Source organism: Mobula birostris, chromosome 14 (assembly GCF_030028105.1).
Source record: "Mobula birostris isolate sMobBir1 chromosome 14, sMobBir1.hap1, whole genome shotgun sequence".
Taxonomy (NCBI): Eukaryota; Metazoa; Chordata; class Chondrichthyes; order Myliobatiformes; family Myliobatidae; genus Mobula; species Mobula birostris.
In genome coordinates this window covers 83525369-83545910 of record NC_092383.1, presented here as the reverse complement: position 1 = coordinate 83545910, position 20542 = coordinate 83525369, and the positions used below count along the sequence as shown (strand labels likewise).

The window sequence follows — 20542 nt, the reverse complement described above, 5'->3', positions numbered from 1 at the left end:
TGAAGGTGATGATGATGATAGGTGATCTTGTCTTTCCCCATTTTGGCCTCAATCTAAAAGCTTCCCATGTTCTTTATCACTTAATTCTTTCAACAAGTTTTTGATAATCTGCCCTTGCAGTTCTCTGTGTACTGTGCTTTTCAGAAAGCATCTTGGTTCATTACATGTAAGAACCATTATATCTATGAAGTTTAATGTTGTTTGATGAATTTGCTCATTAGTCTGGACTTGTCTATGGAATGTATTTGGAAAAGCACCACCAGGACCTTTCAATAATGGCAGGCTATCAAAGAGTGTGGAAGAGTCTGTATAAAGCCATTAAAGTAACAGGGCAGAGTAGCATGGTAGTGTAGCAGTTAGCGCAACGCTTTACAGTGCCAGCTGTAAGATCGAGGTTTAATTCCACCGCAGTCTGTAAGGGGTTTGTGTGTTCACCCTAAGACCATGGGGATGCTCTGGTTTCTTCCCACATTCCAAAGACATATGGGTTAGGGGTAGTAAGTTGCGGGTTTGCTATGTTGGCGTCAGAAGCGCGACAACACTTGTGGGCTGACCAGCACAATTCTTGCTGCATTGATTTGATGCAAATGACACCTTTCACTGTGTGTATGCTTCAATGTTCATGGGACAAATAAAAACAAAGCTAATCAAAGAGGTGCATAGGATGGTTTTCTTTATTAGAGGACTGAAATGGTATAAGGGCATTGATGTTATACTGGGACTGTTCATAACACTCGGTATACCACAGCATGAATACTGCATGGAGTTCTGATCACTACATTGTTGGAAGGACGTGATCGCACAAGAAAGGGCATTGAGGAGAGTTATGAAGGTATTGTCATGACTGGGAAGTTTTCACCCACCTATCACTTCCCCTGGCTCTCCTCCTCCTTCCCTTTCTCCTGTGGTCCACTCTCCTCTCCTGTCAGATTCCTTTGTCTCCAGCCTTTTAGCTTTCCCAAGCCAACAAGAGAAAATCTGCAGATGCTGGAAATCCAAGCAACACACACAAAATGCTTGAGGCACTCAGCGGGCCAGGCAGCATCTAAGGAAAAAAGTACAGTTGATGTTTCGGGCCAAGTTCTGCTGAAGTGTCTCAACTCGAAACGTTGACTCTACTTTTTTTGCATAGATTCTGCCCGGCCTTTGAGCTCCTCTAGCATTTTGTGTGTGTTGCTTTGGATAAACCAGGATTGTTTTCTTTGAAATGGAGACAGCTAAGAAAACTGGCCGGTGGCACAGTGAGATCAGCGCTGGACTCCGGAGCGAAGGTTCCCGAGTTCGATTCCAGGTCGGGCCACCCCCGAACACGCTTTCCATCCGTGCCGGGTTGAGTGTCGAGCTAGCCACTTGGCCTCGTAAAAAATACAAGGGTCAAGTCAGGAATGTTCATAAGATGACCCGGTTAATCCTGACGCCACATGCCAGACAAGAATGGCTGAATATCTGGTATGACACGCTTTAAAAAATTTTGCCCCTCAACGCCATTCTCCTGCCTTCTCCCTATAACCTTTGATGGCCTTACTAATCAAGAACTTATAATTTTCCATTTGAAATATACCCAATGACTTGGCCTCCACAGCCATTTGTGGCTGTGAATTCTACAGGTTCTCTACTCTCTGGTTAAAGAAATTCCTCCTCATCTATTTTCTAAAGGGACATCCTTCTATTCTGAGGCTGTGTCCTCTGGTCCTACACTCTTCCACGATAGGGAACATCCTGCCTATGTAGCCCTTCGTAGATTTCAATGACATCCTCTCCCCCCAACCCTTATTCTTCTGAACACCAGACAGCTCAGGCCCAGAGCTATCCAAGCACTTCTCATACATTAACCCTTTCATTCCTAGGATCATTCTCATGAACCTCCTCTGGACTCTCTCCAATGCCGGCACATTCTTTTTTCGATATGGGGCCAAAAACTGCTTACCACACTCCAAGTGTGGTCTGACCAAAGCCTATTAAATCTATGACTCTGATGGCTAGGCTGCATTTAAGTCACCCCCAAAGTTTCAAAAGAATGCGATTGCCTTGATATCTTCCCCCAGCGGAAAGGAGGCTTCATGTTTGTCTGCGAGTCCCCAGAGGATGGAAGAACAACAATGAACTATGACAAGTTTTGCTTGCACTTTTTTTTTTGTTGTGGTTTATTCAGAAAATACTGCAATCAAAAGAAACGCTTCCATGAATCCTTTGCGTTTCTGCACATATGGTTTTGTGCAGTAACGGCCCGAGGTACAGGAAAACTACAGAAAAAATGAGGTTGGTAGATGGTGCAGTGATACAAAACACTGGCGTCGCCTCAAAACTGCAAAACTCATTGCGGTGCTCAAAGGTGCTCCGTGACTCGTCTCTCTCTCTGAGCATTGCGGAAGGACAGAAGGGAGCTCAAAGCAAAGTGTGTGACGTTACAGTCTGAACCTAGAAAAATATGCACATACTTCCTGTATAAAATTGTTGTAAACCTGCTCTCGATTTCCTTTCAGATTTTCAAGTGCCTAGCTCGAAAAAAAAACAGATTTTCTATCGACATGATCACAAAGGTTTTTTTTACATAAGAAATCAGATACAGTGAGATCCCTGTTTTTTTTTTAATATCTTTCCCAGACTCCTATATATGTCTCCAATTAACAGAGTTCATAACCTGTACAGAACAAACACATTGACATCGGTTGCACAGAGAAGGGAGATTTCTACCAGGAGGGTTTACTGCCAAAAAAATGCCACCCTCTTATGTCTACAAGAACTCATTGGAATCTGGATCTACTTCCTCTTCTGCTGAGATTTGTTTCCTTGACCCATTTTGTCTGTTTTCATCTGGACAGTGAAAGGGGAGACGTGTCTCTTTATTAGGTTGGCTTGCGGTTCCACTTCTCCTTGGCTCACTTTGACCTCGTCTCAGATGGTGCTGCAGTAGCCGGCATTCGAAGAGCCCAGTGGGGTGGATTGCAGTTCTACTGCTACTGTTTTGCCTGAGGTGCTGCCAGGTTCCCAGTGCTTGATGAACAGAGGGTAAATACGGTGCAGCGAAGTGGACAGGTTCCTCTGCATGCTCACAGACAGTGGCCGGTGCTCCTCCACCACCTTCGGCCTGACAGACGCAAGCCTGCGGAGGGCCAGGACGCTTACTGCCACAAAGAGCGCGCAGACAGTCAAGGCAATTAGAAACTGCAGCCTGATCTCACTCTTCGCGGTTGCTGGGCGGGCTTCTTTGGTCCTGCCCCTGATGCAGGACGCCTCAGTGTGGAGACTGACGTGGGACACGTGCACACATATCATGTATTCGGCAAGCGGCTCCAGCCGTGTCAAATTATAACTGTGCACGCCAGCAGGGATCCGAGCTGAGAAGGCAATATTCAAGCTGCTATTGCTCAGTGTACGTGACCAAGAGATATTTGACGATATTATGTTGGAGGTGATTATCCATGACAGCAGGATATAGTGAGCTTCTGTTTCTCGTATATAGAGCTGAATGTCGTCTTCATTTTCTGGATAGAACCCACTCACTTTGATAGTGACACTCTTCGAGTCAGCTCCTACAAGGTTGTGAGCCACACAGGTATAAAGTCCTGCTTCATCCATACTTATATTGAATATCTCCAGCGTGCCTTCAGGGCACAGCCTGTATTTGTCTGATGCAGTATAGGCTGAAAGCTTGTCACCGGAGGGCGTGACCCAATAAATCTCAGGATCTGGCTCAGCAAAAGCTCGGCAGTGAAGGGAAAGGGATTCTTCCATTTCAACGCTGAGATGTGAGGGAAAGGCTTCTGAGGAAATGAGAGGAAGGCATCGGTCTGTCATCTCTCTGAATGGGACATCTCTCAGATTACGCCTGCTAAATTCTGGAGGGTCCACACAAAACGTCGACTGTGGCTCGATGAACCGAATGCGGTTTTCATTAGTGTTCACCCAGCGAATGACGCAGTCACACCTGATGGGGTTGTTGTGGATGCTGATCTCTTGCAGTTTAGATAGGGACTCGATAGTCTTTTTGTATAAGGCACTCAGGGCGTTATTGTTCAGCATCAGAGTTTCCATCTGAGGAACAAGCCGAAACGCATTGGGATGAATGTACGAAAACTTCGGGTTGTTGGTCACTTCCAGTTTGGTCAATTCAGGTAAATTGTCCAAAGCAAATTTATCAATGGAGGTCAGTTCCTCCATATTGTTAATCCCCAACTCCTTAAGATGGAGCATATCCGTAAAATCGCTCTGTTGGATCCTTTGAATCAAATTTTTGTTCAAATCCAAAAATTTAAGACCTGGGGCTTTCTGGAGGGCCACCTTTGGAACCTTGGATAATTTGTTATCATAGAAGGAAATGCTCTCTAGATTCTCTAGACCTTCAAGAGCATAATCTGAGATTTCTTTCAGTCGCATTCCACTTAGAACCAGACTTCTTAAGTTAACGAGAGGTTTAAAGTTCATGTTCTGGATCTTCTCCACAGCATTCTCTCCAATCATGAGGATCTCCAGGCTAGGTAAAGTATTAAACCACTCACTTCTAATGCTCCTCAACCTGTTAGAGTTCAGGTGAAGCCGGAGCAGGTTCCCGAGCCCAGAGAAAGCTCCAGCAGAAATGGTGCTCAGCTGGTTGTGGTTTAAGTAAAGTTCTTGAAGGTTAGTGAGAGCGGAGAAGCATTTTTCTGACAGGTCAGTCAGCTGGTTCTCTTCCAGATGAAGGACCAGAAGGTTAGTCATGTTTGTCAAGCTGAAGTGTTCAATCTGTGAGAAACTGTTTTGGGACAGGTCTAGTTCTGTCAGGTTAACCAGGTGATGTAGCTCACCTGGCTCGATCTTGCTGATCCTGTTACTCTGTAGGAGTAACGTCTGTGTTCCTTCAGGCAAATTAGCAGGAACTTTGTACATGAAAAAAGCATTACAGTCTACTGTTGGTGCCTCTCGATACACGGACCTCGGGGTAAACCAAGGCTTAATTTCACAGACACACATATCAGGGCATCTGACATGCCAGGGTATTGCTTGAGCTAATGTAACAATTGCCAAGCTAATAAAAATGTACTCTTTCAGGAACATTTTCCCCGCTGATCCTAACGCTGTCACCCAAGCTTCAAGAGTGCTTCAAGGTGCAATCTTGCGATAATAGGGGGGTGTGGTGGAGTAAAATTGGAAGCAAAATCTCTTAAGTGTCAAGAGGGCATCTTAATGCATGTTGTAAGTGGTAAAGATAGATCCAGCGGGCTACACCGGCTCTAAGATCTCATCCACACTTTACGAGCAAATGGCATCCCACTCCATGAGCTGGCGGTTTCTGGCAGTGCTTGTGAATTATGCTTCATTCAGCATTTGTAGGAAGCGATTGATCGCTGTCTCAGTGGGCTGATACTGAAAGGGAAAAAATAAGCCGGGTTAGTGAATTGCTTTGGATAAGGTGCATTTTTTTTTGTTAAATAGTAGCTTATGTGCTGATGGAAATTAGATTAATTAATTAAAAACAATATCATTAATCAATATGCTATTTATTTACCTCAGAGTGACTACTGAGGCACTTCTGTAAAGAAATAAGCATTAGTAAGCTACACATTTTCAGTTTGGTTGATAACTTTAACAACTCTTCTCACTGCTACCATAAGAGAGGAGATACAGGAGTCTGAAGACACACACTTAATGTTTCTTCACCTGCACCATCAACTTTACGAATAGTCCATAAACCCATGAACACTATTAACTCACTATTAAGCTCTCTTTTTGCATTATTGTTAATATATTCTTATTGTAACTCACAGTAATTCTTCTATGAATTGCACTGTTGAACCAAGAGTGCCTTCACAGTTGGAAGCAAAATACAAGTCTGAGCCAGCAGGTGCCTCTCCACCCAGGACATCCCTTCTTCTCCGTGCTACTATCAGGGAGGTACAGGAGCTTGAGGACACACACTCAAATCTGCCATCAGATTTCTGAATGCACAATGAACCCATGAGCACCTCCTCACTACTTTTTTTGCTCCCTTTCTGTCCTGCTTAATTTTTTAATATATATTTCTTATTGTGATTTATGGTACAATTTATGTCTTGAACTGTACTACTGCCTCATAGCAACACATTTCACTACTTATATAATTTATATAAAAGTCTTTGGAGAGCGTGTGTGTGTGTGTGTTTTCTTTAATTTTCTCACCCCTTATGGGTGGTGTGTTTGTGTATTTTCCCTCAATCTTGGGTCCTCTACCAGAGGCCTGGGAGCTTGAGGGTTTGGCACAGGATCCTTGCTGTTTCTAGTAGTGCACTCTTCTGCACTGAGATCTCAGAAGTTGTTCTTGGGATTTGTTGGAGCCACTCTCCCAATCCAGGAGTCACAGCTCCAAGTGCTCCTATCACCACCGGGATTACTCTGGCTTTAACCTTTCACATCCTTTCCATCTGCTCTTTCAAGCCCTGGAAAGGGAGATGGGAGGGAGCAGGAAGCACCGGAGAGACATTCCGTAATGATCGATAAACCAATTGCTTGTAATCAAATGACCTTGCCTGCTGTCTGAAGGCTGGCTGTGTCTGTAATCGTGGCCCCCCCCCCCCACTTCTGGCACCCCTTCCCTGTCACCTGTCCCACAGCCATCCTGCAGTGCTCTGCCGTCACCATTTCCAACATCCTTTGCTCCCGCTAGCTTTACAAATGTGTTTTCCATTCCATGTTGAAAAGTACAGTTCTGTGCACAAGTTTTGGGCTACCTAGCTATATATGTATATCAGCCTAAGATTTTTACACAGTATTTTTTTGTTTTATTGTAATCTAAATTTTTATTTATGTATTGAACTGTACTGTATGATACAGGTGATATTAAACCTGATTCTGAAGGTACAAGGCTATTAACAATTAAAGGGGGTCTCGACATGGAAATGGATACTGCCTTCTCTTCACTAGATCTACTGTGTTGGATTGAAATTCTCCTCACTTCCATTCCCCCGACACCAAAATCAAGTGAGTTTGGGAAATTCTATTCAGTGTACAGCTCAATAAACGTGCTCACAAATTGCCGTGTCATAAAGCTCACTGGGATCTGAAAAGACACTGCCTTAGACCCCTGGCAATCCTGAAGTTGAGTTAAACTCGGCATCATGATTTGAATATATTAAATGTATCTACAGTACTGTGCAAAAGTCTTAGGTACACACACAGTTTTATATATATGTATATAGATAGATAGATAGGATGCCTCAGACCTTTGTACAGTCCTGTACGCTGTTTTTTATATCATTTCCTGTGTGGGTTAATTTTGATTCAATTTGAAGCACACGATGGAAAGACATCCATCCCCATCCTCTCTTGATTTGCCCTTGAACCAGCAATATGTGTGAACCCTCAGTTTTTGTTAATATTGGTAAATATTTATTCAATATAATACTGTGCAAATTTCTCAGACATCCTCGCTATGCGGCTAAGACTGCATGTTGATCAATGGCCTCTTCCACTGCCAAGATGAGGCCAATCTCAGATCGGAGGAGCAACACTTCATGTTCTGTCTGGGTGGCTTCCAACCTGGCCGCATGAACATTCTCCCTTTCCCCCCCCTCCTTCTTCCATTCCTCATTCTGGCCCCCTACTTACCTCTTCTCCTTATGGGCCTATGTCACCTCCCCCAGTTCTCCTCCTCCTTCCCGTTCTCACACGGTCCACACTCCTCTCCTATCAGATTCCTTCTTCTTCAGCTCTTTGTCCTTTCACCAATCATCTCCCAGCTCTCATCCTTTCCTCTCTCCTGGCTTCACCTATTACCATCTAGCTTGCATGTATTTCCCTCCCCACCCCCCCATCCTGCCCCCACCTTCTTATTCTGGCTTCTATCCCCTTTCATTCCAGTCCTGATGAGGGGTCTTGGCCTGAATCATTGACTCTACTCTTTTCCACAGATGCTGCCTGACCTCCCAATTTTCTCCAGGATTTTGTGTGCATTACTCAGACCATAATAAATGCAGTGATTTATAGGCTGGGACTAGACATAAAATGACTATGAAAACTGCCACATCATTATAAAAAAGAATCTACTGGTTCATTAGTGCTCTACCACTGCAGGGAGCTGTCTTTCCTTGCCCAATTTGACCTTCATTGACTATAATCCACACTGAGTAGTTGACTGCTAATGGCATTTTGTCAGTAGCAGCCCGAACAATTGCAGCTCAAAGTGACGACATATTAGAATCAATGCTTATGTCAGCTCCACAAATTTAAATAGAGCTCCATTCAGTCTGCTTTGTTTCTACTAATATTTAGACGAATGGATGCATATTTCCTGACTGGAAAAGGTATCAGACTAATGTTTAACACCACTGGACTATATCCCTGTGGGTGTTTTCTGTTCATACACAGATTAATGCTTGTGTGCTTTTGCCTATAAAACTTGCGCTTCAGAAATGGCCAGAAGATTCTTTGTGCTCCCTGTGACTATCAGTTTAAACATCCGCAGGCCCGCTCAGCACTTGCATGTGTGATCAACAGGGAATACCTGGTGTGGTTAGCTTTCTGCCTTGGGACAGAAATGGCTCAGTCAGCAGGCTGAATGCATAAAGGGTCTCCATCATACTACATTAAGCAAACACTATGGAAGTTGCAACAGAAATTCCCATTGGCTCATAACCGCAGGAGAAGCCCCTTGATCCCTTCTGCTATTCAGTTACATCACCGATATTCTTCATTTTAACTCTAGCTGCCTGTTTTCCCTCATGTATTTTAATAGCCATATTTAAAAAAAATATGCCAAATGACCCCTACTCCTCTGCTACCTTTAATCTAGTCAGGTGGGACTTAGCCCAAACTATAATCATTTGATGGTTGGATTACTAAATCATTTTAAGGAGATTGCCTGTCTAATTTTAATTCAGTTTTGACATCTGCAAGACCTCAGGGCACTCAAGGGAGGCTTCTAGACTGGATCCTTCAGGTTAATGCCTTCAAAGCTTTGCGTACAGAAGAAGCAATAAGACACTCCCCTGCTCCATATTCTACCCCCACCACGGTATCCCACTGAGCTGCCAAGCATTCAAGATCACCCTCCTCCCACTTCAGGTTTATCTCCAATCCCTGGATAACCTTGTCAGGCACTCGGAGACTCTTTCAATCTGGTTGTGACTGGAAAGCGAGGTGAAGATGTTTTAAACATGTCTTGCCTTTGAATTTGGAAGTAACAATGGGAAATATGACCTTCAGGGTTTTCTCGCTGCTTCCCACCTCACTCTTGCCAGCATTCTCCCTTGTGATCATTGGTGGAACCTTAATACTTACAAATGGGGCCTGGAATTTACAGGCCATTTTCGGACGACTTACTGAGTGAAGGTATCATGTGTGGTCTTGAGCAAGAAGAGGCCAGTGCTTGATACCCATCCGGGGTTAAGCAAGCTGAGACATGGCCTTCACTCCCACACGTGGTTCTTTCTAACTCAAATTCATTGTTTTAATTATTGTTTAGTGTGCTTTTCTGGAAAGTGCACAATCAGATTTATTGTCTCTGATGTATGACATAAAAGTTGCTTAGCGGCAGCAATACAGTGCAAGACGCAAATCTCTATAAATTACCAAAAATAAGCCGTGCAAAAAAAGGAATAATGACGTAGCATTCATGGGTTCATGGACTGTTCATAAATACGATGGAGGAGAGGATGAAGCTGTTCCTAAATCGTTTAGTGTGTTTCTTCAGATTCCCCTACCTCGTGCCCGATGATAGCAATGAGAAGAAGGGCATGTCCTGGACGGTGAGTGTCCTTAATGATGAATGCCAGCTTCTTGAGTACCATGTCTTATTGAAGTGCTCACTGGTGGGGAGGTTTGTGGCAGTGATGGAATCAGCTGAGACTGTACCCCCTGAAGACTCTTGTAATTTTGTGCTTTGAAGGCTCTATACCAACTGGTGATGCAACCAGTCAGAATGCCATACATCTGTAGAAATCTGTAGGAGTTTTGGGTGACATACCAAATCCCCTCAAGCTTCTCATGCTGCCATCCCTTCTCCTCGATTGCATCAATGTGTTGGGCCCACTGAGATGTTGGTGCCGAAGAACTTGAAGCTGTTTACTCTTTCCATTGCTGACTTCCCAATGAAGACTGGTGTGTGTTCTCCAGATTCTTCTCACTACTACCATTGGGCAGGAAGATTCACACACTAGATTCAGGAGAAGGTATCACCCCACAACCATCAGGTTCCAGAACCAGTGTAGATAACTTTACTCACCTCAATGCTGAACTGACTCTACAGCCTAAAGAATCTTTGCACTTCTATTGTTTCTCTGTCTTTGTTGATGTATATTTCTTATAAATTCAATTGTAATTCTTTACTTCCCTATAAATATCTACAAGGAAATAAATTTCAAGATAGTATATGTTAATAATAAATTTACTGTGAAGTTTGACATTTGAACTTTGGGTTCTTCTTCCTGAAGTCCACAATCAGTTCTTGGCCTTGCTGGCGCTGAGTGCGCTATGTCATCACTCAACCAGCTGGTCTATCTCACTCCTGTACGCATCCTCATTGCCATCTGGGATTCTACCAACAAGGGCAGATATTGAATAACGATTGGGTCAGACTTTATGGGATCATGCTTTTCACAGTCAAATATCCTGAATTATTTTTTTTGTGTGCCATACTCTGCCAGAGCCTTGGCAACTACTTTTTTTTCGAGTGGTTGTCTTGGAGAAAAGATTCTGTGAGTGGTCCCCCATGTCCTCACAGCGCAGTCTGTTTTTTTTTGAGGCTGAGTTGCGAGCCCGACACGGATGGAAAGCGTGCCGGGAGCGGCCCGACTGGGTTCGAACTCGGGAACCATCGCTCCACTGTGCCACCAGCCAGCCCGCCTGAATTATAGGAGTGAATATAAAAAGAAAGGTCAGCAGTGCTCTTTGGGCTCTGACGTCTATGGTTTATTACACTGCACAACAAAGATTTTACTTCCTGAATGCTTTTGGGTGTATCTTATGGATTTTGAGCTACTGGTCATGAAAAGCACCACGAAGCTACCCTATCATGCACCATTCTTTAAAAAGAATTGTCTATATATGGTATTTCAATTCATATTTCAAGTCAGAATAACTGATGTCAAGATTAAGAAAGGCAGTTTTGTTGGTCCACAAATTAAAAAAGGTCATCAATGAAGGCAATTTGAAAAACTTCTAGTAGGACCAGAAAAAAATCACATGGAAGGCATTTAAGGGTGTTGTTGAAAATTTTCTTGGCAACCTCAGAGCAGTAAGTGACGTGCAACTAGTTGACAACATGCTTCAAGCATACAGAACCATGAAATCCAACATGTCACTAAAGAGTCATTTCTGCATTCCCATTTAGACTTCTTCCCTGCAAATCTTGGCACTGTCAGTGATGAGCATGGTGAAACATTTCACCAGGACATCGTGGTCATGGAGAAATAGTATCAAGGCAGCTGGAATCCATCAATACTGGTTGATTATTGTTGGACACTTAAGCATAAAGCCTCAGAAAATGAGTACAAATGAAAATCATCAAGAAAACATCTTTAGCCTAGTTGAACTATTGCAAAGCACTGTTATGCAATTAAACATATTATATTCTATAAAAGTTAATTTCTTATTTCTTCCAATTTCTGTGATTCAAGTAGTCTGAAATTATAAACACAAGAACATCTGCGGATGCTGGAAATCCAAAGCAACACAGACAAAATGCTGGAGGAACTCAGCAGGCCAGGCAGCATCTAAGGAAAAGAATAAACAGTTGATGTTTTGGGCCGAGACACTTCTTCAGGACACCTGATGAAGGGTCTTGACCTGAAACGTCGATGATTTATTCTTTTCCATCGATGCTCCCTGGTCTGCTGAGTTCCTTCAGCATTTTGTGTGTGTTGCTTCAGTCTGAAATTATATTTGTGTTCAGTTTCAAGTGGTCTATCATAAACTAAAAAAAAATTCTGTGAAAGCAACACTTCTTAAAAAAGCCATCGTCCACTGTCAGCACTGTCTTATGTGACGTGAAACTTGTTTGTGGCAGCAGTACAGTGCAGAGACAGGTTTATTATGCAATATTACAAAAAATAAATAGCTACAAAAAAGATTGAAGAATGAAGTAGTGAAGAACAATGATGAGTCTTCAGGTACAAATGGAGGAAAAGGGATAGAAAATTCATTAGGGCAGGATATAGTTAACACCCCCGATTATACCTCATTCCCCAGTTGAAGCAATTTATTTAAATTCAGTCTCCTTAATTGCCACAATACATTGTGAATAGCAAGGCACTTCCTACTGTGACTCGCGGCCTGGATTTACAGCTGGTTCGTAGAGCACAGCTCATTACGAACCAGATATTTCATGATATTTTCATTACGGCTGCTACACTGGGATTTCCACCAGGGAAATGTTTCTTCTCATGGAATACAGGGTCCTGATTGCTCATTCAAATACTTCCACTTCTTTGATTCCATTGTTTTTGTTTTAAATGTTTTGACCTCAGGAGCTAAGAAATGGCTAACCTTGGCTGCTGAGAAATAAATAGAATCTTATATGCAGGCAGCTTGACAAGTTGCTGTTCATTTTTATGGTTCCGGGTGTTGATTTAAAAGACAATCTTCATTGTTTCCCTGGGGAAGATTTTGTGCTGCGCAGAGAAAAGAACAGTTCCTACTTGCAAAGACCCATTCAAAAGTGGTACCTCTTCAAAGAATTCATATTTATTTATTTTTTGTAATATTGCATATAATACAATTCATATAATACCCAGATGTCGCAGAGTGATTTTTAAAGTGTGGTCACTACTGTAGCATTGGAAATACCATACCTAACATGAAAACCAATCACAGAAAAATGAGTTCATCACAGGAAAAGGTCTCCCCACCCACCACTGAGCACATCTGCAAGGAGCACTGCTACAAGGAAGCAGCATCCGTCATCAAGGAGCCCCAATCATCTGTCATCAAGGAGCCCCAATCATCCGTCATCAAGGAACCTCATCATCCGTCATAAGGAACCTCATCATCCGTCATCAAGGAACCCCATCATCCGCCATCAAGGAGCTGCGTCATCCGTCATCAAGGAGCTCCGTCATCCGTCATCAAGGAACCCCGTCATCCGTCATCAAGGAACCCCATCATCCGTCATCAAGGAGCTCTGTCATCCGTCATCAAGGAGCTCCATCATCAAGGAACTGCATCAACCATCATCAAGGAACCTCATCAGCCATCATCAAGGAGCTCCGTCATCCGTCATCAAGGAACTCCATTATCGAGGCCATGCTCTCTTCTCACTGCTGCCATTAGGAAGGAGGTACAGGAGCCTGAGGTCCCACACCACCAGGTTCAGGACTAGCTATTACCCTTCAACGATCAGGTTCCTGAACCAACGCGGATAACTTCACTCACCTCAACACTGAGCCAATTCCACAACCCATGGATTCACTTTCAAGGACTCTACAACTCATGTTCTCCGACTGATTGATGAATTGATTGATTTGTTTATTCATCCATCCAGCCATCCATTTATTTATTAAAACAGCCTGTCTGTTTAATTAATTAATTTGAGTTTTATTTATTTATTTTAGATTATTTATGTATTTAATTTCAATTTATTTTTTTGTTTGTTTTTAAATCATTTATCTATTATTTAGTTATTTATTTATGTGTTTGTACAGTTTGATTTTTTTCCACATTGTTTTATCACTGGGTGGAGATTTTCATTGAGTCTATTGTATTTCTTTGTTTTACTGTGAGTGTCTGCAAGGAAAAGAATCTCAGGGTTGTATATGGTGACAAATATGTACTTTGATTATAAATTTACTTTGAACTTTGAGCACAGGAAACTCCCACAACAATGTAATATGATGTTGATTGTGGGGTAAAGATTGGGCAGCACACCAGGACAAACATCTCTGGTCCTTGAAATAGCACCGTTTGATTTTTTTTTACATCAGCTGAAAAGCAAATAGGACCTTGGTTTAAAATGGTGCAGAATTAGAATCAGTACAATTATCACTGACATATGTAGTAAAACTTGTTGTTTCTGAGGTATTAGTACAGTGCAATACATAAAATATACTATAAATTATGATAAGAAATATATATTAAAAATAAGCACCATGAAAAGAGAGCAAAAAATTAGTGAGGCAGTGTTCGTAAGTTCATTGTCTTTTTAGAAGTCCAATGGCAGAGGGGAAGAAGCTGTTCCTGAATCGTTGAGTGTGTGCCTTCAGGCTCCTGTACCTCCTCTCTAATGGTAGCAATGAGAACAGAGTGATGGGGGTCCTCAATGACGAATGCAGCCTTTTTGAGTCGTCTCCTTTTGAGGATGTCCTCGATGGTGGGGAGGCTAGTGCCTGTGATGGAGCTGGCTGAATCCACAACCCTCCACAGCTTTTTCCAATCCTGGGCAGTGCCCTCTGCCCTTCCCCCCCCATACCAGGTGGTGATGCAACCAGTTAGAATGCTCTCCATGGTACATCTGTAGAAACTTGCTTTGTATGCCTTTGCTGACAAACCAAATCTCCTCAAACTCCTAATGAAATATAATATAGCTGCTGGTGGAAATTGAAACAGCTCACCCTTCCCACTGCTGACCCATCCATAAGCACCTCCAACAGTGTCGTGCTCCTCAGTGCTAACAATGTAGAATGCGTACAAAACAGGTTGAAGAAGATCTTCAATTCACAACTTTCTGACTCGGAGGCATTTTTAGATTATGAATCCTCTATCACAATCAGTTTACTCTGGCTGTGTAGTCAAGCTGGTTTTACAGATTTTTTTTTTCTGTTTTCCGTCTCCTTTCCCTGTAGCAGTTCAATTAGTAACTAGCAGAATGTCACGCTGCATTAATTTAATACTTCTCAGTACTACCTGCATACGCTCGCTGCTGGAAACACATGGCTGGGTGACTCCCCTCAGACAATGAGTCTGACAATTTAGAAGGAGGAGATATATTCACCCTCAGCTATCTGGAGGAATGCAGATATCTAGAGGAATTGGTACTGAGAGGGTTAATATTCTCACTTCAGCTGGAACTCCTGTCCTGCTAGATAAATTGTCCTGTAAATGAATGCTACAGACATGCTAATGGCTGGAGTGGTATTGAAGTCATAAAATACTGCATGTGGTTGTCCAGGGAACATTGAAGATGGTGTTTTTAAATTGGAGGACTGTGAGAGTGAGAGGAATGAGAGTGAGAAAGAGGAGGAAGGGAGAGAGAGAGAGAGTTAGAGAAGGAAGAGAAAGTAAGGGAGGAGGGATAGAGTGTAAAAGCATGACAGAAAGAGGTGGGATAGAAAGAGGAAAGGCAGAGTGAGAGAGGTGAGATGTTGAGACAAAAGGGGCAGAGAGATGTATAGAGAGAAAAAAGACAGAGGTTGAGTGATGGGGGGAGAGAGATAGAGAGAAGTTTAAAGGAAGAATATATGAGAAGGGAATCTTGTTGAAGTGTGGAATACTCACCAAGGATTTGGAAAGATAAATCAGAATCAGGTGGAAGGGAAAGGTCACATCTTCTACCTGCAGGGTCATGGGATTGTTCATCTCCGAATTGCTAATTGCTATTTTCATATTGCTGTTTAAGTTCTACACACACAGTACTGCGCAAGATATCTTAGGCATACATATTAACATAGTCATACTTTATTAACGAAAACCAATTTCCCCCGGGATTAATAAAGTATGACTATGACTATATTAGGCTAGGGTGCCTAAGACCCTTGCGCAGTACTGGATTTGTCAATGTGGAGTGGAGAGCAAGTTTGTAAATCTGGCGGGAACAAAGAATGCTGGGAATGGTGAGGGTGGATTGCTGCATGAGGGGTGTGAGACAGGTGCCGGAGAAGGAGTGCTGTGGCGGGGGGGGGGCAGTGGGTTATGTGCGTATAGACACACCCAGTCCTGAGGCACCAGGGAATTTGGTTTATTGATCATTATAGAATGTTCCTCTGGTGCTTCCTGCTCCCTCCCCTCTCCCTTCCCCTTTTCCCAACCATGATTCCCCTCTCCCCGACCCCTTCCCACTCTCAGTCCACAATAGGGACCTGTATCAGAATCAGGGTTATCATCAATGAAATTTGTCTTTTTTTGCAGCAACGTTAAAGTGCAATGCATAAAATTACTATGGTAAAAGTCTTTGGCACATCGCTAGGGTGCCTAAGATTTTTTCACAGTACAGTATATATGTATACATAAAATTGTTGCTAATATTGAATAATTGAAGAATGCATCCAAAATGACTTCACAAGCAATTTTACCCAAGATATAATTAGTGTGTTGTAGCCATGACTATCTTTCAGGAACAGAAAAATGCAACTTCAATTTCCAGTTGGGTGACCTCAGCATCTGATGTCTAGTTCTTATTTTATATTTTATATTTATTATTTTAAATTCCTTGAAATTTATCATTAACCTTACCTGGCACGGACAAAATCTTTGCGCAAAGTCCAAATGGATCCGGAAATCGGGGCAAAGGTGACAAAAGTACAAATCAATCTCAGTAGTCTTAAATGAAGTTCTCTGGAATAAGGAATAGACTTCTTCCTGAAAACTTGCTTCTGCTGTAAAGAAACACAAGGCATTATTAAAGATTAGTTTTATTTGTCACATATACATTGAAATATACAGTGAAATGTATTGTTTGCATCAAATCAAATCAGTAAGGATTGTGCTGGGCAGCCCTGCAAGTATCGCCATGCCTCCAACGCCAACACAGCCTGCCCACACCTCACTAACTCTGACCATATGTCTTTGGAATGTGGGAGGAAATGCAGAGCACCCAAAGGAAACCCACACTTCTGTGGATTGAATGCATACGCAACTGAGGAATGAACAACCCACACATCTCATTCAAAGATTCAAAGTACATTTATTATCAGAGTATGTATGTAGTACACAACCCTGAGATTCGGCTTCCCCACAGAGAGCCATGAAACAAAGAAATGTCATGGAACCCGCTCATAGGATACAAAACATCAAACCACAGAATCATTAAGGCAGTCCAGGAATGGTCAGTTTAGTTCAGTTCAGTTTAATTTAGTGCTGTGTTGCTAGTTGACTGCAGGCTCCAGAGCCAGTCTGCCTTGATCAAAATAGCAAAAGGAGTAACCAGAATCCAGAAACACATCATAACACGAACTGCAGAGTCCAATCCACAAACCAATTAAACCTTGCCCAAGACCCAAGGCTCAACCACCATCCCCTGGCAGCATTGAATGAGAGGGAGAGAGAGACCGGCCAAACGCACGCACCTTCCACCAGCAGCTTCGAGCGAGAGAGGGAGAGAGAGAGAGAGAGAGAGAAAGAGAGAGACCGGTCAAACGCAGGCACTTCTTTCAGCAGTAGCGAGCGAGAAGACAAATGGATTGGTTTCAGGGACTTGATCTTTCTGTCTCCTATTCTCACTAGGAGAAGAGCAGAGACCATCTGCTGACAGGCGAAGACTGAACAATCCTTGGCTGTTCTACCCCTTAACAGGTAAGTGGTAAGGACAGAACTTCAGGAGCTGGCTTGGGTGAGATAGCAGATGAAGCCACAATCTATTGCTGGTTTCCAGAGAACCTGCTGTTATTTGACAGACTGAATGGCCTGTCACTGTTATTCAACCAGCCAATTCTGAGATTACAGTCTAACTGATGCTCTGAATTTTCCACTTAGAAGAGCTCTCACAATGAAAAGATTGCTCAGATCAGTGTCTCTATTGTTACGGTGTATTCTTTATTGATGTTTTTTATGCCAAAACATATGATTAGCTGGATAAGCTGGGTAGAAACGTTATTGGTATGGGAAAGGGGAAGATGAATGACAGGTAAAGGAATGAAACTAGTCACTGCAAATTAAATCTGCAGCCAAATTTAAGATTCAGTCAAATTGGCTTGGGACTCGCTTTGTACGGCAGTCAGTAAGCAAGTAGGTAACAAAGAAATTTACAGGGCATCGGGGTTAGATGTGATAGACTGGGGAGTAGTTAACAGGAGTAGACTCCACATAGATGTCCTTTAGAAGGTAATTAAACAGAGATGTTGACCTATAAAATGCTCCTGAGTATTTCTATTCCCTAATTTATTGCTAGCCTATTTGCATTCCATGCAAATAAATGCCTCATTTATTTTTCTGAATATTGGATAATATGGCCACCCTCCTTTATATCCCATGAAGCTGTTAAAATATTAACTAAGTTTCTGTCTATATTCACATCTAATTTTTTTGTTCCCTACTTTATCTATATCAGTGCTTGTGGGGTGTTTTTAATTCCTCACATTTCTCTTTGTGGCACTTGTTTACTGATACTCTGTGAACTGGGATTAACTGTGCTGAGTGTGGAACTGGGGACACATTGCTGTTGCTCCTTAATCCACTCCCCACTTCAGCAGCACAGGTTTTCAGCATGGAGAATTCCCTGCTGAACTGGTTACAAGATACCAGAGAGGTGTGTTTGGCTGGCCTCTGAAATTTAGACTGCATTTTTACTGCGTGCCGATGTTTCCTGGAATGTTGGAAAGAGCCTTTTTGAACATTTCCACAAAAGCAGTTCTTCTTTTGGGATATGAATGTGGCTCCTGAGGGCTAACGGAGAAGGTGCTGGTGAGCTGTTGTAAATTCGACACCAGAAGTGCAGTGCATAAAGAAATTCCAGGATTAGAGGGCACAGCCTCGAAATAGAAGGACATTCCCTTAGATCAGAGATGAGGAGGAATTTCTTCAGCCAGATGGTGGTGAATCTGTGAAATTCATTGCCACAGATGGCTGTGGAGGCCAAATCATTGAGTATATTAAAATTGGAGGTTGATAGGTTCTTGACTAGTAAGAGGGTCAAAGATTACCAGGGTGGAGGAGGGGGGAAGGCAGGAGAATGGGGGTTGTGAGGGATAATAAATCAGCCATGATGGTATGGCAGAGAAGACTCAATGGGCCGAATGGCCTAATTCTGTTCCTCGGTATTATGGTCTAAAATTACTGTAAGTTACAATAAAGATCATAAAAAGGTGAGAGATCAAAAAGAGAGCAGAGTACTGAGGTAGTGTTCATGGGTTCATGCACCATTTAGAAATCTGATGGCAGAGGGAACAACCTGTTCCTAAATCACTGAGCTTAAGTTTATGTATAAGTTGAATTATCATTCAATCATACATGAATATAGCTAAAAGAAACAGTATTCTTCTGGAGCCAAGGTGTAAAACACATTACCAACAGCACACAACACATAGCACTTATGGTTATGAGAGCATACAGTAAGAGAGTAACAAAAGATATATAGCCAAAATCTCTGAGGGACACCAGAGGGCAGCACTGGAGGTCAACCCTTCAACCCAGTACAGATTCCAGAGCGCCGACAGAGGCCTCTGCTCTCTCTTACACTGCCTCCGTCATCTCCCTGGGGCGGATGCAACAGACAACTCCGCGGTATGAGGGCCCAATCCGCACCACAACCGAGGCAACGCAGCTCCCCTACTGTTGGTCCTACCAATGATCTAGTGAATCAGACTTGCAGTATTCTATGTTACATATGACCACCAAAGTCTTGTGACCACAAGAAAAACATCCAGGACAATCAGAGTGCACCACCTTGGCAGAACAATGGTACCAGGCAATAGCACAACAATGGTATGCAATCAGTCCATCTCCATCGCTATTGAGCAACTTGATGATGGGTAGACCTACAGCACTTAATGTTTTTAACATCCACCAGTGTCTTGCAATTATAAAAAAGTTGTAATGGATGTATAACCACACCTTTGGTTGGACCCAGAGAGGCTGCTGCATCAATCGCTCCACCTGAAGTTTGTGTCATCTACTCTATAAGAAGGGAGAAATGCAAAAGAAAGGAAATTATAGGCCAGTTAGCCTAACCTCAGTGGTTGGAAAAGTGTTGGAGTCTATTATTAAGGATGAGGTTTCGGGGTACTTGGAGACTAATGATAAAATAAGTCAAAGTCAGCATGGTTTCTGTAAAGGGAAATCTTGCCTGACAAATCTGATAAGGTGCCACATGAGGCTGCTTAACAAACTAAAATCCTGTGGTGTTAAATGCACCCGCCACTCTCTGTGTGAAAATCATTGTTTATCAATGACTTAGATAATGGGATTGATGGCTTTGTGGCAAGTTTGCGAATGATACAAAGATAGGTGAAGGGGTAGGTAGTGCTGAGGAAGCAATGCGATTGCAGCTGGACTTAGACAAATTGGAAGAATGGGCAAAAAGGTGGCAGATGGAATACAGTGTTGGGAAACGTACAATAATGCACTTTGCTAAAAGGAACAATGGTACAGACTATTACCTAAATGGGGAGAAGGTTCAAACATCAGAGGTACAGGGGGACTTAGAAGTCCTCATGCAAGACTCACAGAAGGTTAATTTACAGTTGGAGTCTGTGGGAAAGAAGGCAAATGTAATGTTGGCATTTATGGGGATCTCATTGAAACCTACTGAACATTGCAAGGACTAGAAAGTGTAGATGTGGAGAGGATGTTTCCTATGGTGGGGGTATCCAAAACGAGAGGGCACAGCCTCAAAATTGAGGGGTGAGCTTTTAGAACACACATAAGGAGGATTTTTGTTTTTAGCCAGAGAGTAGTGGATCTGTGGAATGGTCTGCCATATTTAAGGTGGAAGTTGATCGTTTCCTGA

General features: G+C 42.7%; 1 protein-coding gene across 2 annotated transcripts in view; it reads right to left on the bottom strand.

Moving 5' to 3' along the window:
• Positions 1 to 667: 667 nt before the first annotated feature.
• Positions 668 to 20542, bottom strand: part of LOC140210026 (leucine-rich repeat neuronal protein 1-like) — a 320589-nt gene continuing 300714 nt past the window's right edge. For both annotated transcript variants that reach the window (XM_072278771.1, XM_072278770.1), the window contains 2 exons: positions 16333 to 16475; positions 668 to 5343 (listed from right to left, as the gene is read on the bottom strand). In XM_072278771.1, coding sequence (XP_072134872.1) covers positions 2896 to 5034 — 2139 coding nt within the window. In that variant the 5' untranslated portion in view covers positions 5035 to 5343; positions 16333 to 16475 and the 3' untranslated portion in view covers positions 668 to 2895. The remainder of the gene's footprint in view (positions 5344 to 16332; positions 16476 to 20542) is intronic.